The sequence below is a fragment of the Lithobates pipiens genome, unplaced genomic scaffold (genome assembly GCF_037356315.1).
Source record: "Lithobates pipiens isolate NorthernLeopardFrog02 unplaced genomic scaffold, aLitPip1_a1.2 Scaffold_18, whole genome shotgun sequence".
NCBI lineage: Eukaryota > Metazoa > Chordata > Amphibia > Anura > Ranidae > Lithobates > Lithobates pipiens.
Window position 1 is genome coordinate 632,162,915 of NW_027507758.1, and position 25,434 is coordinate 632,188,348.

General features: G+C 43.2%; 1 protein-coding gene across 1 annotated transcript in view; it reads left to right on the forward strand.

Moving 5' to 3' along the window:
* The first annotated feature begins 2,873 nt into the window (after nucleotides 1-2,873).
* Nucleotides 2,874-25,434, forward strand: part of LOC143986883 (uncharacterized) — a 171,759-nt gene continuing 149,198 nt past the window's right edge. The window contains 12 exon segments of the mRNA XM_077485289.1: nucleotides 2,874-2,962; nucleotides 7,808-7,929; nucleotides 8,018-8,141; nucleotides 8,258-8,355; nucleotides 8,432-8,614; nucleotides 9,455-9,583; nucleotides 9,857-9,991; nucleotides 10,080-10,203; nucleotides 10,320-10,417; nucleotides 10,507-10,728; nucleotides 10,808-11,014; nucleotides 11,139-11,280. Coding sequence (XP_077341415.1) covers nucleotides 2,920-2,962; nucleotides 7,808-7,929; nucleotides 8,018-8,141; nucleotides 8,258-8,355; nucleotides 8,432-8,614; nucleotides 9,455-9,583; nucleotides 9,857-9,991; nucleotides 10,080-10,203; nucleotides 10,320-10,417; nucleotides 10,507-10,728; nucleotides 10,808-11,014; nucleotides 11,139-11,280 — 1,627 coding nt within the window. The 5' untranslated portion in view covers nucleotides 2,874-2,919.

The window sequence follows — 25,434 nt, forward strand, 5'->3', positions numbered from 1 at the left end:
AAAGGGGGCTCCCGGATTCCGATAAGCCCCCTGCCCGCAGACCCCAAAAACCAACAGCCAGGGTTGTCGGGAAGAGGCCCTTGTCCTCATCAACATGCGGACAAGGTGCTTTGGGGTGGGGGGGTCGCATGCCCCCCCTTCCCCAAAGCACCCCCCCATGTTGAGGGCACAAGGCCTGGTACGGCTCAGGAGGGGGGGGGGGGGCGCTTGTTTGTCCCCACCCCCTTTTCTGACCGGCCGGGCTGCGTGCTCGGATAAGAGTCTTATATGGACCTGGGGGGGGGACTCCGACGTTGTTTTTTCAGCGTAGGGCTTCCCCTTTAAGTCCATACCAGGTGACGGGGACCGGTGACGTGTCAATCTCGCCACCGAAGGCAGCAACATTGACTTCCTTTGAAATGGATAAGAACTACAAATTAGTTCTTGGTTATCTGCTGCTATTTCTAATTAAAAAGTATAAATGTGCATGCACATTAGAAGTAAACACTCTCTGAGATACGTTCAGCTACTTCTAAATTCTAATTTATTGGTGGGCGGTGTTAACATTTTATACAGAAAGATACGTCATTATTATGTCAGTCCAACTGGCACATCTTATTGGTTACAATACAAGAGAAATGAAGAAACTTGATGCTTGAAGTTTGGTTGAAGCTGGTTTTCTTATCTCAAATGAATTCTTCTAACGCGGGGGATGTAGGGTATAGACGCCATCTTACCTCCGAACAGAGAGTCAATCTGTATGCTACATAATAATAAGTGAGGAGCATAGGAACATGTATACACATAAGCAAATAGACATTTTATGATTATCATTATGTACATTAGATTCCTTAACACCTTCGCTAGTCCCAGCTACCTGGAGCCACGTTCAAAATGAACGGAATTTCCTCCGTGTGTGGGTAAGTCCGTTCATTTTCAAAAGTACGGCGGACTCCCGCCATAGTCCAGTTGTGTGTGGGCAGGTCCGCTCGTTCGGAAAGTCTGGCGATTTGTCCGCCGGGCTAAGTCCGGGGGACAGTCTGATCGTGTGTACGTGGCATAAGAGATCATCTGGTCCAATTCAAGATGGTCCACTATGCATACTTTACTCCCTACAGACTACACAAAATTAATCTCCACTCCCCCCTGTCTGTTGGCGCTGTGGGGGGGACCCTTGGGGACTTTACCCACATCTTCTGGACTTGCCCAGCTTTCATTGGGTACTGGAAGGAGATATTAGCTTTCGTGACTCAAATCACCACCATACCATTACAACACTCTATGGCAATTTGCATGCTGGGCTTGATAGAACAATTAATCCCTATGGTAGCGAGATGAACTCTGGTAGGTTTGCTCCTATTCTACGGCGCAAGGCCATAGCCCTCATCTGGCGCAAACTTACACCCCCCCCCCCCCATGGAAAGAACTAATTAACAACAGCATACCCCTCTACAAAGACGCTTATGCTAACAGAGGCTGTCCAAGGTCTGGTCCAAATGGCTAGCAGACCCCTCTACAGCCTCCAAAGCCCCCTAACTAAACTGGATGTCCTGGATACTTCATATCAGTTGCTAGTTGTATAATGCTCTAAACTTGATAGTCTGTCTAGATCTGTACATTCATGACCGGCGCAGATTCAAAACCAGAGGAACCAGTCTGCTGTACCCACTATAGTGACCATATTTCCTGATCTGTTTTGTATAATTATATACCACATGACATGTCCCTTGCATGGGTCACCCACATACCTTTAATGACCAATGTATGTTGTTCTGTTTTTTTTTTTTTACTTTTAAGTGTTCTGAAAATCAATAAACAGATTTTTAAAAATGCTGATCACCGCCATTACTAGCAAAAAAAAAATAAAAAAAATAATAAAAAATGCCATAAATATATCCCCTATTTTGTAGGTTAAACCTATTTTTGCTCAAACCAATCAATATACATTTTTTTTTAACCAAACATATGTAGAAGAATACATATTGGCCTAAACTGATGAAGAAATTCATTTTTTTACTTTTTTTGGGGGGGATATTTATTATAGCAAAAAGTAAAAACTATTTTTTTGTTTTGTTTTTTCAAAATTGTCACTCTTTTTTTGTTTATAGCGCAAAAAATAAAAACCGCAGGAGGTGATCAAATACCATCAAAAGAAATCTCTATTTGTGGGGGGAAAAAAAGGACGTCAATTCTGTTTGGGTGAAGCAGCGCAGTGCCGTATCGCAAAAAATGGCCTGGTCATTAAGGGGGAAAATCTTCTGGTCTCTACGTTGTTAATTTATTCAAAAACACCATAAGATCAGTGAAGTAGGTGTAAAGTGGAAGCAGTAGATCTGCAGAGAATATTATTTGAGCCCCTAGCACTTTATATATGTATGTCTCCACATATTGTAGTGTATTTGTGATGATTTATGTGCACACACAATAGGACAGCTCTGTGACACATAATGCTCTTCTAGTTGATAAAGGGAACACTTACCTTTGTTACAGCAGCAGTCCGGTATAAGTTATTTCTGTAGGTATTTGAGTTGTTACACATAGCGCGGGTTTTATTCTATTTATATTGGTGACATAATTGCCCAAATCTGGGGATCAGGAGCCATTTCCACCCTTTACTCTCGGCTGCGGCTCTTTGTATCCATATAACAGATGTTCTACATGACTAAATCTGACATCAATTTTACTGCAAAATCAAAGAGGCCAAAATGTCTCCCCCCCCGAGCAGTAATATATTTCTTTCCCCCTTGGTGGGAGTGGAGATGACCCGTCTATAAGGATATACAGTACATACACACACAGCACAAAGCCGTGTTCACACTACGAGGTGTTCCTCGGGGCTGCAGTTCCTTTGAGTTCCACAAGATGGTGATCTCACCTCTACCCAGACAGGAAGTCTCTATGGAATAGAGGAAGTGATGTCACATGAAGACAAAATGATGCATGAAGTACAAAGGAGACGTTGCTGCAAGTGACAGTAGAGGAGGTAATAAGATCTTATTTTCTATTTACACCCAGTAACCCCCCCGTCATGTCCGTCCTCTTCCTCCATAGTCACTGTGATATCTTTTATCTCCAGCAGATAATGATACACATATATATAGTGTGGAAATGTAGATTACCCCCTTCAGGGGGGTCAGTTGATGATGAATATATCTTCCTTCCAAATCTGGCCATACATGGTTCAGTTTTATCGTTCAGCCAGCGGGATGAGAGGAAAAAACAGAAGTGATTCCCCCATCCACACATTGGAGGGGGATGGGGAATCCTCCCCGCTGCACTATTGTATTCTGACAATGGGGGGCGCTTCTCCACTCTCAGAATACACAGATCAGTGATGAAGCTATTGGCTGCAACCACTGATGGAGTGACTTGTATCCAGCAGTGACCACACATGGATGGAAATGTGACCGATCCCTGCTGAACCAGCTGAATTTCCATGTCTCTATGGTCACCATAAGTCACTTCCTCCCCTCCCCCTCGTCTCCTTCATTATGTAAGTCATGCTGAGATCATCTCCCATTGGCTGAGCAATATTCTCATTTGTCTCTGAGCTCCTTCTTGCTATTCCTCGTCCTGCCTGTTGTTTCCTTGGATTGATTTTCTGTGTAGTGACCCCGGCTTCATCTCTTGGATGCGCTCGTCTGTTGCTTGTCCTGACCTTTATCCTGATTCCTGGATCTCCTCCTCATCTCTCCTCCATATCCTCTTACACAGCTTTTCTCCACACCTGCAGTGATCCTGGGGGGGTGGAAACTTGGCACCAGCACTCAGCAAAATCCATCCCCACCATTAGGAGCTCTGGAGAAAATTGTCTGCTATTTACACTCCGTTCCTCCGCACGTCACCTGATCACATGAGAGCTTACTTTCACACATTCCTGACAGATTTCTGTATGGTAAAGGTCAAAGTTCACTCTTCAGTTTAGGAGAGGAAGGACGCACCCAGGAACAATGATTTGGTTTGCACGGAAGCCTCATATAGAGGCGACTCAAATCTCCCCATCCAAATGTCCCTCCATCCAGAGTCTATATGTCCTATGACATCACACTGACCTCACAGCTCCTCCTCCCAATGTCCCTCCATCCAGAGTCTATATGTCCTATGACATCACACTGACCTCACAGCTCCTCCTCCCAATGTCCCTCCATCCAGAGTCTATATGTCCTATGACATCACACTGACCTCACAGCTCCTCCTCCCAATGTCCCTCCATCCAGAGTCTATATGTCCTATGACATCACACTGACCTCACAGCTCCTCCTCCCAATGTCCCTCCATCCAGAGTCTATATGTCCTATGACATCACACTGACCTCACAGATCCTCCTCCCAATGTCCCTCCATCCAGAGTCTATATGTCCTATGACATCACACTAACCTCACAGCTCCTCCTCCCAATGTCCCTCCATCTAGCTTTTTTTTTGCACTGATCCTCTCACCCTTGGTATCTCATTAGCAAAGTGAGACTGTTGGTCCTGCGTTGTATGTAATGACATCAGAATGTCTGCAACAAGGTTTTGTTTGTTCAATACATTTTTTATTGAAAAGTAAAATGCAATTTACAATGAAATGAAATAGCGGTATGTGTCCCCTGGTGGCATACTAAACAAACACAAGATCTCACCTGGCGTAGGGAACACTCAACATAGTATTAGTCATAGGTAAGGTGTCATTAGATGCTTAGGGGCCGTTCAGTAACCATAGGCCAATATGACTCGTTGACATAGATAAAAAATATAGACATAAAATGCCATTATAGGACATAACATACCTCGTATAGAGGATAATGGAAACTGTATATGATAGAGAGGGAAAATAAGTAGAGCTAGAGAGATAGAAAAAGAGAGGGTGAGGAGGGGTGCGGGGAGGAGGAAGATGTCCTGCCTCAGCTAGATACACATGTATACAATGAATGACTATGAATCATCTGATGTTAATTGAGACATAGCCATGGTCTTGAGCGCTACTCTTAATTCTGAGGTAGTGAATTCCCCTGCCAGTGCTTCAAGAGTGGACGTGGGTAGTTTTGATAGGTTAGCTTGTGCAAGATACTCTTGGATAAGGGTTTCTTTAGTCTCCTTATCTGCTGCACGTGATAGAGTTGCTGATAGAAGGAGCAGAATTCTTTAGCTATGGCAGAGGTCTCATGTACCAGGGTGTCGGAAGGTGTCTTGATTTTAGCTATAAATGATGTCGATTTTTTTCTGTTGCAGCGAGCGAACAAGGAGTCGGGTGGGCTTATTACCCCATAGTGTTGGGAAACTATTGCTTTTTGCGGTGTCTATGGCAGGTTTAAGGGGAGTGTTAAAATCCCCTGCCAGGAGAATGCACCCACGAGCAAAATCCCACAATTTGGAAAGAGTGGCAGCAATGAAACCCGCTTGCTCATGGTTGGGGGTGTATATATTAGCTAGAGTGCATGTCATATTACCCAGGCTGCCTCTCAGGAATAAGTATTGTCCAGAGAGATCACTTGGTGTTGTTTCGGACGTAAAAGAGGTTCCCCTACGGAGTCCAATGGCTACTCCCTTTGCCTTACTGACATCTGATAGGCTGTAGTGCCACGTGGGATAGTGTTGGGGAAAAAAGCCTTGACAGAGGTAGTGTTGGTAAGGTGAGTTTCCTGCAAGAAAACAATGTCCCCTTGCAGGCGATTAAGTTCTCTTTAGAGGTTATGTCGCTTCCCAGGGGCATAGAGCCCCCGCACATTGAGGGAGATCAGATTTACCGTAGCCATTGGAGCCATAGTGCATAGGCCGCCAAACATTCTGGAGCTGAGTCAGGAGAGGGGGAGCAAAGAAAATAGGGAGGTAAAAAGAAGCAAAAGAGAGAAAACCAGTTAAAGTACACAAAAAGTAAGTTAAAAACTTCAAACAACACATAGAATTGTACAAGATTTGCACGTAAAAACCTGCGGTGTGTATACAGGGCAGGCGCGGGACCCAACGCCCCCAAGCACGTCACCCAGCGAAGGACAATGACGGTGCTCCATAAGGGGGTAGTGCAGTCTTGGACATCAGAAAGCGCACAACAAAATGTCATGGCGTGGGTACTGTCTGATATGGAAATATTGAGGCCTTCGTTTTTACCTCCAAGGACATCAAATTTTATCGATATGTATGAACTTTTTGTACTCTCCACAAGTTCTCTGAATAGGCACTATACATCTGTCTTCTCACCATAAAACCTACATTTCCTGTCAAAGGTCTATTTTAAATGTGGCCACCTGGCTTATGTAAGGGAATAGGCCCCGATGCACTATCTATTCAGACACCTCATAGGGAGGTGTTATAATAGAGTTTCCTGATGTATGTCCAGCTGCTCAACTGGACATTTGGTTGGCCTAAATGACCTCTAGTACCAGGGTCTTGCAAACCAAAAAGGGCCTCCACTGGTTGAGAGTGGTAACACTTAAATAAATTTGATTATTATTCTTTTCGCACAGTTATCATTTTTTTAAATTCTATCCATGATAGCTGCAACTGCATGGTTTGATTCTTATATAGATAAAAGGTTTTAATCACTTATTTTATGTATCATTAATCATTTAAGTGAGGAAGAAACATTGCCACCACATGTCCCCTGCCAGGGAGTTCCCAAGGATTGATGTTGAGATCCATGCAGAACTTGTCTAAGTCCTCTGGGAAACAAAGAACAGCAGTTTTACCATCCCTGTTCACTATAAGGGCAGCCAGTAATCCCCATTGGTAGTTGATAGAAGCAGACCACAGCTTATCTGTCAGGGGTTTAGGGCCCTACGGTGCTCTAGGGTTTCCCTAGCCAAATTGGGGAAGAAAGACAGGGTAACCCCATTGAATTCCAAAATGGACGCCTCCCTTGCCTTCTGCATGATGAGCTCCTTCTCCTCGAAGTAGTGGACCCTGAAGATGGCGTCTGTCGGGGTGTCAGAAGAAAGGTTGCAGGGGCGGAGGGCCCGGTGGACGCTATCCAGGTTCAAAGGATGGTCTGCTGGGTTGCCCAGCAGGCTGTTAAAAATACCATTGATGGAGGCGGGGAGATCATCATCCCTGGTCTCTTCAGGCAGGCCTCTGATCCGTATATTGTTCTGCCTGTTGCGGTTCTCCTGGTCTTCAATTTTGTACAAGGCAATTCTGTTAGCAATGGATAGTTTGCGGGTGGTAGTCTGCAGCTCTCTAATGGCTACCGCATAGCGATCTATGCGCAGCTCTGATTCCTCCACTTGCACCAACACTTGTTAGAGATCAGAGCGGACCGCAGAGAACTTTTTCTTTATGGCCCTCTCAAGGCTGAGTAATGTGGAGGCTAGCTCTGATTTGTTAGGAAGTCCGCTTACCAGCACAGCGAATTCCAAGCTCCTAGAAGAGCTCCTATCTTCGTCCGAGCCAACAGAGGAAGCTGGAGACCGGTGTCTGGATTCAGGCCTGTGTAGGGATGCAGAGCCAGGGCCTATGCCACGCGGAGAGCAGCCTAGGCCGCCTGTGTCATTAAAAAGCTCCGGTTCTGGGGACAGGAAGTGTTTAATGGAGCCCGTAGAGGTGTTTTTCTTAGGCAGGGTCTTACCCGTTCTCTTGCCCATAATGGCTGTTCTGTAATAGCAGTTAGATATCGAGGTAATGCTGTTAATTCAGGTGCCTGCGCTGGAGCTCATAAGAGAAGCATTCTCACTGCTTCATGCCAAAACCACGACCCCTGCAGCAAGGATTTAACCTATGTAGTGTGGGGGTTCTGTGTGGGTAGATTATACCTCAACTGGAAGTGGGGCTTTAATAAAATGGAGACCTGAATGGTGAGGTGAGGAGGATTCTGGGAAAATCATTTGATTTTACTATTTGTGTTTATATGCTTAGAGGTTTCCTCCTGTGAAGTCTGGAGATCATTTGACCATCACATTGCCTCCACCTCCCTCCCTGATAGAATAGAGAAATACAAAGAAGATTCTAGAAGTCACCAGAGAGATGATGGAGGAGAGGTGAGGAGGATTCTGGGAATTCTGGGACATTATCCAGTAACAGACAAGGGATGTGTCTGGATGGTGACTGTATCATTGTGTGTGTCAGGTTCCTATAAGGTGTCAGGATGTCACTGTCTATTTCTCCATGGAGGAGTGGGAGTATTTAGAAGGACACAAGGATCTCTACAAGGACGTCATGATGGACAATCAGCCGCCCCTCACATCACCGGGTAAGAGGAGACTTTATTGTAAAGGAGAGAGCAGTACGGAGGCTCCACCTAGATCCCCCATCATCTGATAAACACATAGAAACTACGTATTCAGTCAGTGTGTGTGTTTCCTACAGATGGATCCAGTAATGGGAACCCACCAGAGAGATGTCCCCGTCCTTTGTATTCCTGGGATTCCACACAGGAAGATCACACCATCCCCCACCATCATCAGGTAGATGAGGAACAATCACTGATAGTTATGATTTATACACAATTGTGTTTGATACAATCAATTTTTTATTATACAGTATATTCAGAGTGGAGACCTCGGGGATTATAATATTGACGTTAAAGAAGAGTATAAAGTGGAGAATGAGGACTTTGGAGTGATGGAGCCACCTAATACCAGTAACCCACCAGAGAGATGTCCCCGTCCTCTGTATTCCCGGGATTCCACACAGGAAGATCACACCATCCCCCACCATCATCAGGTAGATGACTGACAATTATTGGTAGTTCTGATTTATTTTATTTATTTTATTTTTGAACATCCAAAGTCCGACGGAATGATTCTGTCAGACTATTCGATCGTGTGTGGGCTGCAACGGACTTTTGATTCGCAAAAGTCTGACGGACTTTAGAATATGGAACATGCTTCAAATTTTTCCGACGGAACTCCGCCGGACCCGGTCCCTCCGAAAAATTCACCCGTGTGTATGCTATTCCGACGGACTAAAACCGACGCTAGGGCAGCTATTGGCTACTGGCTATGAACTTCCTTATTCGAGTCCAGTCGTATGTCATCACGTTCGAATCCGTCGGAGTTTAGTGTGATTGTGTGTGGCCAAGTCCGCTCAGTCGAAAAGTCCATCAGAACTCTGTCGGAACTCCGGCATAACTCCGGCAGAACTCCTTCGGAAGTCTGTCGGACATAAGTTCTCTCGTGTGTACGGGTCTTTACAGAACTGTCAATCTTAACCATCTTATTGTCTCACTGGTCACGTGATTGTTCTGGAATATCAAATAAGATGAAGCAGTGATTTCTTCACTCATTGGTGAGCACTTGTTTTTGGAGTTGTTCTGTTTCAGCTGAAAACCAGTTCAGAAAGCAAACAAACCCAACAGAGAAAATGGAATATCTGATCTGACAGGCCAAGAGGGTTCCAGGGCCTCCAAGATGTAACAAGACAAAACAGTCCAGAGTAAATGTGTTCCCATGGGGCCAGTAGTTCTTAAATGTACAGCAACCCCTCTATTACCCCCCTCACATCCACATCCTATCATTATGTGACCAATACCATCCAAATAATTCTTACTTTCATTTCCCAAAGCTATCAATCTACAAGGAGACCTGTATAGATCAAATGATGGCACCAATGAGGATGGAGGAGGACCGGAGTCACATGACTGAGAAGATACTAAACTTCACCCTGGAGATCATCTACCTTCTGACCGGAGAGGTGAGGAGGATTCTGGGATGTCACATGACATCACTCTTATCTCTATTAATAAAACACAGACCTGACTGGAGAAGAGAGGAGGATTCTGGGAGGTCACATGACATCACTCTTATCTCTAGTAATAAAACACAGATCTGACCGGAGAGGTGAGGAGGATTCTGGGAGGTCACATGACATCACTCTTATCTCTATTAATAAAACACAGACCTGACCGGAGAGGTGAGGAGGATTCTGGGATTCTAACATGATATTCCTATTGGTTCCTCAATACAGAGATTTCCTCTTGTGAAGTCAGGTGATCATATGACCATCACAGTGCCTCCATGTGACTCCCTAAAACCTGAGAGACACAACATGGAGAAGATTCTAGAAGTCACCAAGAAGATGATGGAGCTGCTGACAGGAGAGGTGAGGAGGATTCTGGGAATTCTGGGACATTATCCAGTAACAGACAAGGGATGTGTCTGGATGGTGACTGTATCATTGTGTGTGTCAGGTTCCTATAAGGTGTCAGGATGTCACTGTCTATTTCTCCATGGAGGAGTGGGAGTATTTAGAAGGACACAAGGATCTCTACAAGGACATCATGATGGACAATCAGCCGCCCCTCACATCACCGGGTAAGAGGAGACTTTATTGTAAAGGAGAGAGCAGTACGGAGGCTCCACCTAGATCTCCCATCATCTGATAAACACATAGAAACAATGTATTCAGTCAGTGTGTGTGTTTCCTACAGATGGATCCAGTAATGGGAACCCACCAGAGAGATGTCCCCGTCCTCTGTATTCCCGGGATTCCACACAGGAGAGTCACACCATCCCTCACCATCATCAGGTAGATGAGGAACAATCACTGATAGTGTCATTAGGATCTGTACATTATCTGCATTGTTACAATTGATGTAATTTTTGTTATATATTCAGAGTGGAGACCTGAGAGATTCTAAACTTGAGATTAAAGAAGAGATAAAAGAGGAGAATGATGAGGATGGGGTGATGGAGGAGTTTCTAAAAGAACACAAAGATCTGTACCAGTACACCATGGTGAAGTCATCCAGCTACAGAAACCCACCAGAGAGATGTCCCCGTCCTCTGTATTCCCGGGATTCCACACAGGAAGATCACACCATCCCCCACCATCATCAGGTAGATGATTGACAATTATTGGTAGTTCTGATTTATACACAGCATGATTGTTACAATGAATGTTTTATTATATGTTCAGAGTGGAAACCTCGGGGACGATAATATTGATGTTAAAGAAGAGTATAAAGAGGAGGATGAGGAGTATGGAGTGATGGAGAGGTTTTCAGAAGGACACAAGGATATGATGGAGCCACCAAATACCAGGAACCCACCAGAGAGATGTCCCCGTCCTCTGTATTCCCGGGATTCCACACAGGAAGATCACACCATCCCCCACTGTTACAAGGTTGGTGAGACAGAGGTTAAAAAGCACAGACTTCTAGAGACAATGTGTGGATTTTTTTATGTGATGTCACAATAATAAATCTTATATCTTACAGATGATATTCTCTCTCATTTTCTTGGTTTAGAGTGGAGATCCAATCGATATAGAATTTGAGGTTAAAGAAGAAGAAGAAGAGAGGTATGTGAGGGATGATCAGCAGTCTATGGAGGAGGATGGAATAACGAGGACATTTATAGAGGAGGACACTCCTACAGAGATCAGCACAGGTGGGTCATTAACACTAAATACATTCCTCCACCCATACTGCTCACTGATTGGTCCAGAGTAGGGTGGGGACTGGGTGATATCAGCCTGTAATCCCCTGATCACTTTCCTGAGCTGTATTCCCCGTCCTGTATTCCTGTATTTCTCTCCAATAATCTTCCTTCTCTGTGCTACAGACACACTTTATGTATCTAGACTGGATTTATGGAGATTCTGGGCTTCATCTGAGAGCAAAATGTTAATTTTCACCAATGGCGTTACTAGACCTAGGCACCTGCGGTGTTTTGGGTATACTTACCCATACCCAGGTCTAGTAAGACATCTGACAGAACAATGGATATGTATAATCTCAGACCCAAGTCACTGAGTGCAGTCTCAGGAGATGGGAGGCAGCGGTGTGGGACCTCTGCAACTTGTCTCATGTGAACATTTAAGCTTCCACTGATTACTGAATACTAATATTATGAGTCCTGACCCTTTACACTATATAATTTATATTGTACATTACATACTCCTGACCCCTGCACTATATACTCTAAGTTGTACATTACATCATTCTGATGCTTTAAAATTCTAACTGTTGTATCCTCTATAATAAGTTGTATATTACATTGGCCTTACTTTTTTGCACCCATTTTCTACCAGCTGGCCATTTTATATCTGATGATATGATTGGAGCACAGACTTTTATATGTTGATAATAATGTGATAACATCCTCAAACTCTGGAACCTTAAACAGAAAGTGATAATGTGGGAGGAGTCAATAACCCAATGATGGGGGTCTTCAGGATCAGTCCAGTCTTCATCTTGGTTGTTCTCCCCCCATCCTCGCTCTCTGACCTGACTAAGGTCCATGAATAAAGAAATGAACTGGTAGGAGTTTCAGAGATGTAGAGCTGAAACAATTAATCTATTGTGAAAATAGTTATCAACTATTTTCATAATCGATTAGTTGGTCAGTCGATTAATTGGCCTGCATAAAGAATGCATTATTTCTTTACATATCAGAAAATTCAGCTCAGTAGACCATCCATACATGTCAGTAAATGCCTGAGAACTTGAATGCGTGAGGAGCAGTCTCACCTTTGTGGTATCGCCATACTCAGGAGGAGTAGCAGAATGTATTTTGGAGTGTAAATTTTTCTATTTACATATTATGTGTAAGCCTTTGTACACACGGTCGGACATTCCGACAACCAAATCCGTCGGATTTTGTCCGAAGCTGTTGCATACACACAGTCGGACAACGTTGTCAGAAAATCCGATCGTACTTAACGTGATGCTTTCGTCTAGGAATTTGATCTGAGCATGTATGGCACTTTGTCCGATTGGAATTCTCTACACATGATTGGACAAAGTCAGATCGCATCATGTTGTCGGAAAATTTTATAGCCCAGCTGGAAAACTTGGTCCGTCGGATACTCAGACGGGAACAGTCCGATGGAGCCCACACACTGTCGGATTATCCGACAACACGGTCCTATCGGACATTGTCCATCGGAATGTCCGACCGTTTGTACAAGGGCTTAGAAGTATCTTATACATGGACAACTTTGTGTAAAAAAATAAAAATAAAAAAAAAAGTTTTAATTTTCTTTCCACATTTTCCAAAAACTTGTGGAAAAAATGACATGTTTAAAAGACTCATTATACCTCATAGATTATATGTTGGGGTGTTTGCTTTACAAAATGGGGTCATTTTTTGGGCGTTTCCATTGTACTGGTCCTCCAGGGCCTTCAAATATATAAGAGGTAGTTAAGAAATTAGATGTGTAATTTATGCTTCTAGATCGCCTGATGGTGCTCCCTGTATGTTGGGCCTCTGTATGTGGCCTGGCTGTGAAAAAGTCTCACACACGTCGTATCGCACAGAGGAGTAGCATAATGTATTTTGGGGTGTCATTTTTCATATGTAGGGATGGGCGAACGCTTCTTTTGGCTGTTCGCCAAACAATCGAATTATCAGGACCTTCAACCATTTGTTCGATCAGCCAAACGACCACAATGCACTGCGCCGCCACACAGTGCATTGGAAGCCCTGATTTGGCTGAAGCAATGAAACCTTTGCCCAGTCAGGGCATAGAGCACTGTCAGAGCCATTATTGGATGCTGTCATGATGACTATCCAATCATGGCTCATTGCTGTTAGTGCCGCCCCATTCCAATAAAAGTATTCTTTCAATAGCGGCCATTTTCAGTGTGATATCAGCATGGAGAGAGATAGAACAGGGATCTGTTCAGCGCTATTAAACATTTAGTGTGCTATTCTGATTCTATTGTCAGTGTAGAATATCAGTTTAGTGTGAATCTAGGGATAGTTCAGTGTGAGTGTAGTGCGATCACCGTTTATCTTTTCATTAGGTGTGAATGTAGGGATAGTTCAGTCAGTGTGAGCGAAGTGACCATTTAACACAGTATATTTCATTGTGTTACTGCAAGTTTAATGGCGTATATTTCAGTGCATTGCGTGCCATTTAATGCAGTTTATTTCAGTGCGTAAGTTGAACGCTGTAGATTTCAGTGCGTTATCTTCCTTTTAACGCAATACAGTTCAGTGCATTACTGTACGTTTAACGCTGTATATTTAAAAAGGGATCAAAGTCTTTACCAAGTAACTATAGACCTGTTAGTTTAACCACTTGCTTACTGGGCACTTAAACCCCCCTCAGTCCCAGACCAATTTTCAGCTTTCAGCGCTGATGCACTTTGAATGACAATTGCGCGGGCATACAACACTGTACCCAAATGAAATTTTTATAATTTTTTTCCCACAAATAGAGCTTTCTTTTGGTGGTATTTAGTTACAGCTCGGAGTTTTATTTTTTGCTAAACAAACAAAAAAAGATGCAAAAAAATAAAAAATAAATAAATCATGTTTTAATAGTTTGTTATAAAATTTTGCAAACGGGTCATTTTTCTCCTTCATTGAAGTGCGCTGATTAGGCGGCACTGATGGCTGCATTGGTGGGCACTGATGGGCTGCATTGGTGGGCACTGATGGGCTGCATTGGTGGGCACTGATAGGCTGCACTGGTGGGCACTGATAGGCATAGTTAAGGCGGCACTAATAGGCACAGATAAGGCGGCACCGATGGGCACAGATAAGGCGGCACTGATGGGCAAAGATGGGCACAGATAAGATGGCATGGATGGGTGGCAAGGATAAGTGGCACGGATGGGTGGCACGGATGGGCACTGATAGGTACCACTGATAGATGGGACTGATGGGCACTGATAGGTGGCACTGATAGGTGGCTCTGATAGGTGGCACTGCTGGGCACTGATGGGCGGCACTGCTGGGCACTGATGGGCGGCACTGCTGGGCACTGATGGGCGGCACTGGGTCGCAGCACCTTTGAGGCAGATTGTGGGCACTGTGGGTGGCACTGTTGGTGGCACTGCTGGATGGCACTGTGGGTGGCATTGTGGGTGGCACTGTGGGCACTATGGGCACTGATGGGGGGCACTGATGGGGGGCACTTACTTTTATTCAGGATGGCACGGCGGTGGGCAGGTGGGCACTGGCAGGGGGCAGGTGGTCAGCTGTATTGCTGGCCGTGATCGGGACTGATGTCCCGATCACGGCCGCCGGTGATCGGCTTTTTTTTTCTCTCCTCGCGCTGTCAGCGCGAGGAGGAATAATAGCCGATTACCGGCTCCGTTCTATCACATGATCAGCTGTCATTGGCTGACAGCTGATCACGTGATAAGGGGTCGGGATCGACCCCTTGCACGGATCGGTGATCAGGCGAGTCTCACGGACTCGCCGATCACAGAGCGCGCCGCGCGCGCCCCTCAGGGGGCGCGCAGGCCGCTCGTATCCGGGACGACGTCAATAGACGTCGTCCCGGAAATGTAGGTCCGCGCTGATTCCGTCATTTGGCAATAGCGCGGATCTGTAGTGGTTAACTTCTATAGTTGGGAAGATATTGGAGAGATTAATAAAAGACCACATATATGAGTTCTTGCTGGAAAAAAATATTTTAGGCAACAGACAGCATGGATTTATGAAAGACAGAAGTTGTCAACCAAACCTGATTTCTTTTTATGAGGGGGTAAGTATAACCTTGGACAGAGGGGTGGCTGTGGACGGGGTATACCTGGATTTTTCAAAGGCGTTTGACACAGTTCCCCACACACGGCTCATGTATAAGGTAAAGTCTACAGGCTTGGAAAGATCAATTTGTAAATGGATAGAAAACTGGCTAAAAGACCGAATTCAGAGAGTAGTGGTTAATGACTCTTACTCTGAATGGTCTAAGGCAGTGTTTCTCAACTCCAGTCCTCAAGGTGCCCCAACAGGTCATGTTTTCAGGATTTCCCTCAGATGAAATGGCTGTGGTAATTACTAAGGCAGTGAAACTGATCAAATCACCTGTGCAAAATAATGGAAAGCCTGAAAACATGACCTGTTGGGGCGCCTTGAGGACTGGAGTTGAGAAACACTAGTCTGAGGTTATCAGTGGTGTACCCCAAGGTTCAGTGCTGGGACCCTTACTTTTTATTATCTTTATAAATGATATAAGGTCTGGGATTAAAAGTAAAATGTCTGTGTTTGCAGATGACACTAAGCTATGCAGTGGAATAAAGTCCTTACAGGGTGTCTCCAATTTACAAGACAACCTCAATGCTCTGTCTAATTGGGCAACTAGGTGGCAAATGAGGTTTAATGTTGATAAATGTAAAGTTATGCACTTGGGGGCTAAGAATATGCATGCGTCATACATACTAGGGTTATCAATCATACAACTGGAGAATCAATCGTGAAGAAGGATCTGGGGGTTTTGGTAGATCATAAGCTCAACAATAGCATGCAATGCCAAGCTGTGGTTTCCAAAGCGAGCAAAGTCCTTTCTTGTATTAAGAGAGGTATGGACTCCAGAGAGACATACCATTTGGCCCCTGTACAAATCATTAGTAAAACCTCATCTTGAATATGCAGTTCAGATTTGGGCACCGGTTCTCAAAAAGGATATCAGGGAACTGGAGAAAGCGCAGAGAAGCAGAGACTGGTGCACAGTCCACTGCAGCTGCCATAGTTGCTAAACCTGCCTCCTTGTCCACAGGTATTCCTGCCATAGCCCAAGCATCAGGCATGGAGGAGTCAGCTGAGTTATTTGAACACATCGTCAGCCACTTGCGCCTTGACGATGCACAGTCATTACTTGATTCAGATGTTGGTTCTGATTTTGAGAAAGGCAGGAACATGAGCCTACAGAGAGTGGAGAACACTGATACACAAATTGGCAGTAATGTTCCTCCAGCCGCAGCATATTATCAAGTTGTCTCCAGTGGTAATAAGGATGGAGGAGATGATGATGATAAGGTCACTGATGCAACTTGGGTGCCAGATAGAGCAGAGGAAGAAAGTGAGGGTGAGGCACAACCTCAACGACGCAGCCACCATGGAGGAGTAGAGAGCAGCAATCCTATCCCATCACATTGTGGAGCTGTTATCTCCCGGCCCACTTCCCACAGCTCAGCTGTCTGGGCCTTTTTTAGTACACGTGCGTCGCACTGTTGTAATTTTCAAACTTTGTCTCAAGCACATCAAGCGTGGCAAAAGCAACAGCTATTTGGGTACTACATGCTTGACAAGCACTTAACCTGCCACCACTCAGCCCATTGGCAAGAGCACCTAAAAGCCAGACAAAAGGGGCACAATTCTGTTCCTCCTCCTTACTCACCTCTGTCTGCCCCCACTATACCTCATGACCCCTCAGCAGCATCCACTGACGGGATGATGGTATAGTGCAGGGTGTCCCAGGTCCTTGCAGCACATCTGCCAGCAGCACACCACCGGCTGTAGACTATATCTGTCAAATTTCTCTGTCCCATCTGCTGCAGCGAAAAAAAAAAAATAGTCACTGCCACCCACATGCCCAGCATCTAAATGCAAGCTTAGTCAAAAAAATGTTACCCTGTGACACTGCGCTATCCAAACAGAAAAAACAAAGCTGCTATCACAATCACAAGGATATAAAACAGTGAATCAATAACAAATATTAAATCATAGTGTAGCGCTAAAGAACAAACTATTACATAACAATATGTGATCATAAAATATTTTAACCAATCACAAAACTCATATAGTGTGCAAGAAATACACCTTAAGTGTATAATTCATAAGTGTATATAAAAAAAGTCCAAAGACAGAAAATAAAAAATAATAAAAGTCTCTGTATAAACGTTGATCGAATCCAAACGTGAGATAAAGGTCACCATCCACCTTCCTTAAATGAGACTAACATGCAGACACCATGTGGTATTCCCGTCACCTTTCAAGATAGAGGCTTACCAGATGTAATAGACCCACACGAATCTACACTCGGAGGGTCACACAGGCTTGTGTACTCGTATACGAGATTTTTAGACGTAGTTTTTCCAGGAAAGTAGCGAATCAGACTGGATGTCTCGGCTAGTTGACAAATCCTTCAGCAGTAAAATCCAACTCAAATAGTATTGAACCCATACAAAGAGAAAATAGGGGCCACAATAGTGTAATTCCGTTTAAGAAAAATATTTAATAAAAAGGTAATAAACTTACATGTAACCAAAGAATCAAGCGCTTAGTCAGTAAAAACAGTGCTACAGCAGGAGTCCCGACGCGTTTCGTCCTCCACAGACGTCATCTGGGGTAACACTCCACTGTAGCACACTCACTTTTATATCCCCCCTTTCAATCTGGGCGAAAATTCCATCTGCCTGTGTCACCGTATATTACTTCCGGTTTAAGATGGCGCCCGGCGTGCGTTCCACGCCTCGCTCTAATATTACAACAAAAATCCGCCAGCGTTTTAATGCCATAACACATGCGGAGTAAGCCGATAGATAAAATCAGCCTTAATCCACCTAGAAAGACAAAATACTAAAGATCTTCCCATCACACAAAGAAACCTCATATCCGGGTCATAGCTGAAATAATGACAGACGCCCAATAAGAGGACTGATCACACAGTGGGCGTATCACATTGCGTAACTAACCTCATATCCGGGTCATGAGTGAAATGATAACACACGCCATACGTGGGAGACTAATCCCGCGGTGGGCGTGTCCCCGATTAGAGCGTGAGGTTTCCAGACAACGGCGCTGGAACGCAACGTCCACAGGAAGCGCCGGTGTACCTGACGCCGGAAGTGACGTGGAAGGAAATACGTCACCTCCGGTCAAGGCACATCAAACATCGGAACTGACTCAACAGGAAATACGTCACCTGCAATCAACCACGGAGCGCATATATATGTTCCGGAACGCACGGCTCAAGAGGCTGTGCACTAGTATACCAACCTGTTCAAAATTGCAAAAAATACTGATACGAAGTAGACTCAGCACAAAAAAATGGAAAATAGATATAAATAAATATAAATAATAATAAAAATAAAAAAATATAAAAAAATGAAAATGAAAAATCTCCTTATTTTAAGTAAAAACTTTAAATCGAATAGCACCTAGCAAACAACCAAAGGGTGCATTCACCAGGGACATGAATATATCACCCCCAAAAAAATGTTTCATTTTTCCTTCCTTTATATAAAAATATCCTTATACAGAACAATAATTTTTTTATGTATAAAAAATCAAAGCCAGCAATAGTGTACTATATGTCTGAATGTTCATCAAACCAGTTAGCATTGACACATACGGCAGATGGAATTCTGTCCCAAAAGGATTTTTTTAAACATATTACATAGAAAGTATAAAAAACTAGGCCAAAGTGAAACATTGACAATATACACATTAACCATCATTAATAAAAGCATTAATATCCCACTCTATATTTAGGCCAAATGGAGAGTAGGATCGAATAGTATATATCCAATAGGTCTCTAATCTTGAAACACCTCGAGTCATAGCACCCCCTCTCCAGGGCGGTGTGTATTTGTCAATAGCCAAAAACTCGGTACCCGTAGGGTCACTATTGTGACATTCCCTATAGTGTTTCGGGACAGTATGTTTAGAGACCTTACCCCTTATTAGAGCTATATGCTCACCTACTCTAATCGCAAACGTTCTTGTTGTCCTCCCCACATATTGTTTCCCGCATGGGCAAGTGATCAAATAAACCACATACTTAGTGCTACAAGTACAAAATGATTTTATAGTGTATGTTTTATTGGTTACTGTTGATGTAAACTCAGTTGTTTTTTGTCTTCCGGCTGTATTAAATTGGCAAACGCCACATTTTTTACAGGGGTAAAAACCTGTTAAGTTGTGAAAAAAAGATGGACGACAGGGTGGATTAATGACATTGGGAGCAATACGACTCCGTAAGGAGGGCGCACCCCTAAAGAGTACTTTCGCTCTCTCAGGTAACCTAGATCTAAGAACCGGATCACTTCTTAATACATCCCAATGTCTGTTTATAATGGTCTTGATTTGTTTATGCTGTACTGAAAAAGATGTAAGCATAGACCATCTATAGGTGTCATCCGATTCTTGGCGTGATTTCTCAACAACCAGGCTCTCCCTATTAGTACCGATAACTTTCTGTATCTCTGCATCAAGAACATTAGTGTCATATCCCTTATCCTCAAATTTTTGTTTGAGGGTTTCTGCCTGTATCCTGAATGTATCCAGGTCTGTGCAATTCCTCCGCAGCCGTAAAAACTGGCTCCGTGGTATCGAACTCAACCATGTTCTATGATGACAGCTATCGAGGGGAATAAAACTATTCCTATCCGTCGGTTTAAAATGCGTTTTAAACACAAATTTGTTATCTACTAACTCAATCTCTAAATCAAGAAAATTGATCTTAGAGAAACTCATTTCAAACGATAATGAGATACCCCTGTCATTGCAGTTCAAATTCCTAAAAAATTCAGTTAGCGAATCCGGTGAACCACTCCATAGGAGGAGGATGTCGTCTATATACCTAGCCCACAGGACCAAAGAAGGGTTCTGCTGGGCATAGACGACATCCTCCTCCCACTTGGCCATAAATAGATTAGCAAGACTGGGGGCAAACTTAGCCCCCATGGCTACACCGCGTTGTTGTAAATAATACTTATCGCCAAACCAAAAATAATTGTGTTCCATAGCAAATTCTAAAAGTTCGATGAGATAATCACATTGGAATGGCGCCAAGGAATCTTCAAGATCCAAAAAATGCCGGGCGGCCTCTATACCCATCCCCTGAGGTATACAAGTATAGAGGGACGCTACATCCGCTGTAGCCAGAAGACATTGCTCATGTAGTACTAAGTCCTCAAGTCTCCTAATTGTAGCACCTGTATCTTTAAGATAAGAGGGGGTTTTCTTAACAAGAGGTTGCAAATAAAAATCTATGTAGCGGCCTATACGTGAAGTGACCGAATTTATACCACTCACTATAGGCCTACCAGGGGGGCTCACCAAATCTTTATGGATCTTCGGTAAGTAATAAATTACGGGAATACGTGGGGAAATAGGAACCAAAAAATTTTTTTCTTTATTATTCAAGATTTTTTGATCGTGACCTCTCTTAATAAGATCTATAAGTTGTTTTTTATATGTAATCGTAGGGTTGTTGGCAAGTTGCTTATAAGTACCTGGCTCATCCAAAATCCTGTGCATTTCCATTTCATACTGTTCCCTGTCCAAAATCACGACTCCTCCACCTTTGTCCGCTGGACGAATAACTACATCTTTTTGTTCACATAAAGATTTAAAACCATTTACTGAAAAAGTGGTTCTATTAACGCTTCTGGTGGGAAGTCTGTCCAAATCTTTTAATACTAAATCCCTAAATATTTTAACAGCTGGAACCGTAGATACAGGGGGTACAAATAAAGACGGGTTAGCCAACCCTGAATGTACGGTTCCAGATGTGGCCGCTGAATAATCTGTTCTGAAGGGATTGGTTGTCAAATACCGCTGAATATTAATCTTTCTGATGAATTTGTGTATATCAATAAAAGTATTAAATTTATTGAGTGTTTTAGGGGGTGCATATTTTAATCCTTTATCAAGTACTGACAGTTCGGCATGAGAAAAAGATTTCTTGCTTAGATTAAACACACCCTGTCCTACTAAACCCGCCTTCTTTTTCCTCCTTTGTACTCGCTCTCCGCCTCTACACCCTCTCTTGGGTCTTGATCCCTTTTTCGGATATGTGGATCCTCGCGAAAATCCTGACTCCTATAGTTAGTATTAGGTGGATTATACCCAGATGGTACATAGGTATTGTTCTTAATGTCTGGATCACGCAATTCTCTCAATGGGGAGAACCTATTATATGTAGGGACCAAAGTAGTATTATAGTATTGCGGTCCACCATAGTGGGGGTTGGGGGGAGCACGTCTAGGTGATGGAGAGTAATAAGAGGAGTCATTATACTCCCTATACTGGTGAGCATCATGATTATATGGACGTCCTCTATTAAAACCTCTACCACCTCTTTTTCCTCGATTGTTACCTCTTCCCCTCTGGGGATTATTGGGGGTGTGAGGGGTATAATGATGTACTCTCTGTTGGGAAGGGGGTGGACCCTCACACATCCCACTCTGTGCAACTTCACTATAAGACATAGGAGGCAAGGCAATCCTCTGCGAGGCACTAGGACCTCCGGATTGGGAACCATTAGTAGGTTGTGCATCTATGGCAGGTGTATTCTGAACAGATTTCTGCCAACCGAAGACAATACCCGTTTTATAATCATTAACATCTCTTGAGTACTTTTTCTGTTTCTTATATTTTTGTTCCCTGTCTTCTTTCTCCAGATGGTTTAACAAATTGGCAGAAAGAGAGTTATATTCCGGGGTGTCTTTAAACATCATCAGTTTATCTTTAATTTCTTTGATTTCTTTATCCAACAAGGCCATTTTACTGTTCTTCCTTGAAATCAGAAAGCCCAACAGATTAATTCCTGCCTCATTAAAGTATTTAAACCAGATATCCAAATCCGTTTCACCCTGTTGGGGGTTTACATCCCACGTTAAGCTTCTAGGGACCATATGTTCTGCAATGTATTGTTGCAGGAACACAAGATCCCACTGTAGGTGAAGTTCAGACGTCATGATATTTTTAAGTCTCATAAACACCCCACCCACCTCGGTGTTACTACCCGTAGCAACAAATACACCATCTGTGTTAACTTTGTGCGAAGCACGATATTCAAAGATATCCATACCCACGGTGAAGTGTGTAAAAAAAGGGGAAGAGGGATTGCCGCAATGTGTATATCCAAACAATATATAGTCAAAAAAATGTTACCCTGTGACACTGCGCTATCCAAACAGAAAAAACAAAGCTGCTATCACAATCACAAGGATATAAAACAGTGAATCAATAACAAATATTAAATCATAGTGTAGCGCTAAAGAACAAACTATTACATAACAATATGTGATCATAAAATATTTTAACCAATCACAAAACTCATATAGTGTGCAAGAAATACACCTTAAGTGTATAATTCATAAGTGTATATAAAAAAAGTCCAAAGACAGAAAATAAAAAATAATAAAAGTCTCTGTATAAACGTTGATCGAATCCAAACGTGAGATAAAGGTCACCATCCACCTTCCTTAAATGAGACTAACATGCAGACACCATGTGGTATTCCCGTCACCTTTCAAGATAGAGGCTTACCAGATGTAATAGACCCACACGAATCTACACTCGGAGGGTCACACAGGCTTGTGTACTCGTATACGAGATTTTTAGACGTAGTTTTTCCAGGAAAGTAGCGAATCAGACTGGATGTCTCGGCTAGTTGACAAATCCTTCAGCAGTAAAATCCAACTCAAATAGTATTGAACCCATACAAAGAGAAAATAGGGGCCACAATAGTGTAATTCCGTTTAAGAAAAATATTTAATAAAAAGGTAATAAACTTACATGTAACCAAAGAATCAAGCGCTTAGTCAGTAAAAACAGTGCTACAGCAGGAGTCCCGACGCGTTTCGTCCTCCACAGACGTCATCTGGGGTAACACTCCACTGTAGCACACTCACTTTTATATCCCCCCTTTCAATCTGGGCGAAAATTCCATCTGCCTGTGTCACCGTATATTACTTCCGGTTTAAGATGGCGCCCGGCGTGCGTTCCACGCCTCGCTCTAATATTACAACAAAAATCCGCCAGCGTTTTAATGCCATAACACATGCGGAGTAAGCCGATAGATAAAATCAGCCTTAATCCACCTAGAAAGACAAAATACTAAAGATCTTCCCATCACACAAAGAAACCTCATATCCGGGTCATAGCTGAAATAATGACAGACGCCCAATAAGAGGACTGATCACACAGTGGGCGTATCACATTGCGTAACTAACCTCATATCCGGGTCATGAGTGAAATGATAACACACGCCATACGTGGGAGACTAATCCCGCGGTGGGCGTGTCCCCGATTAGAGCGTGAGGTTTCCAGACAACGGCGCTGGAACGCAACGTCCACAGGAAGCGCCGGTGTACCTGACGCCGGAAGTGACGTGGAAGGAAATACGTCACCTCCGGTCAAGGCACATCAAACATCGGAACTGACTCAACAGGAAATACGTCACCTGCAATCAACCACGGAGCGCATATATATGTTCCGGAACGCACGGCTCAAGAGGCTGTGCACTAGTATACCAACCTGTTCAAAATTGCAAAAAATACTGATACGAAGTAGACTCAGCACAAAAAAATGGAAAATAGATATAAATAAATATAAATAATAATAAAAATAAAAAAATATAAAAAAATGAAAATGAAAAATCTCCTTATTTTAAGTAAAAACTTTAAATCGAATAGCACCTAGCAAACAACCAAAGGGTATATATACTATTCGATCCTACTCTCCATTTGGCCTAAATATAGAGTGGGATATTAATGCTTTTATTAATGATGGTTAATGTGTATATTGTCAATGTTTCACTTTGGCCTAGTTTTTTATACTTTCTATGTAATATGTTTAAAAAAATCCTTTTGGGACAGAATTCCATCTGCCGTATGTGTCAATGCTAACTGGTTTGATGAACATTCAGACATATAGTACACTATTGCTGGCTTTGATTTTTTATACATAAAAAAATTATTGTTCTGTATAAGGATATTTTTATATAAAGGAAGGAAAAATGAAAAATTTTTTTGGGGGTGATATATTCATGTCCCTGGTGAATGCACCCTTTGGTTGTTTGCTAGGTGCTATTCGATTTAAAGTTTTTACTTAAAATAAGGAGATTTTTCATTTTCATTTTTTTATATTTTTTTATTTTTATTATTATTTATATTTATTTATATCTATTTTCCATTTTTTTGTGCTGAGTCTACTTCGTATCAGTATTTTTTGCAATTTTGAACAGGTTGGTATACTAGTGCACAGCCTCTTGAGCCGTGCGTTCCGGAACATATATATGCGCTCCGTGGTTGATTGCAGGTGACGTATTTCCTGTTGAGTCAGTTCCGATGTTTGATGTGCCTTGACCGGAGGTGACGTATTTCCTTCCACGTCACTTCCGGCGTCAGGTACACCGGCGCTTCCTGTGGACGTTGCGTTCCAGCGCCGTTGTCTGGAAACCTCACGCTCTAATCGGGGACACGCCCACCGCGGGATTAGTCTCCCACGTATGGCGTGTGTTATCATTTCACTCATGACCTGGATATGAGGTTAGTTACGCAATGTGATACGCCCACTGTGTGATCAGTCCTCTTATTGGGCGTCTGTCATTATTTCAGCTATGACCCGGATATGAGGTTTCTTTGTGTGATGGGAAGATCTTTAGTATTTTGTCTTTCTAGGTGGATTAAGGCTGATTTTATCTATCGGCTTACTCCGCATGTGTTATGGCATTAAAACGCTGGCGGATTTTTGTTGTAATATTAGAGCGAGGCGTGGAACGCACGCCGGGCGCCATCTTAAACCGGAAGTAATATACGGTGACACAGGCAGATGGAATTTTCGCCCAGATTGAAAGGGGGGATATAAAAGTGAGTGTGCTACAGTGGAGTGTTACCCCAGATGACGTCTGTGGAGGACGAAACGCGTCGGGACTCCTGCTGTAGCACTGTTTTTACTGACTAAGCGCTTGATTCTTTGGTTACATGTAAGTTTATTACCTTTTTATTAAATATTTTTCTTAAACGGAATTACACTATTGTGGCCCCTATTTTCTCTTTGTATGGGTTCAATACTATTTGAGTTGGATTTTACTGCTGAAGGATTTGTCAACTAGCCGAGACATCCAGTCTG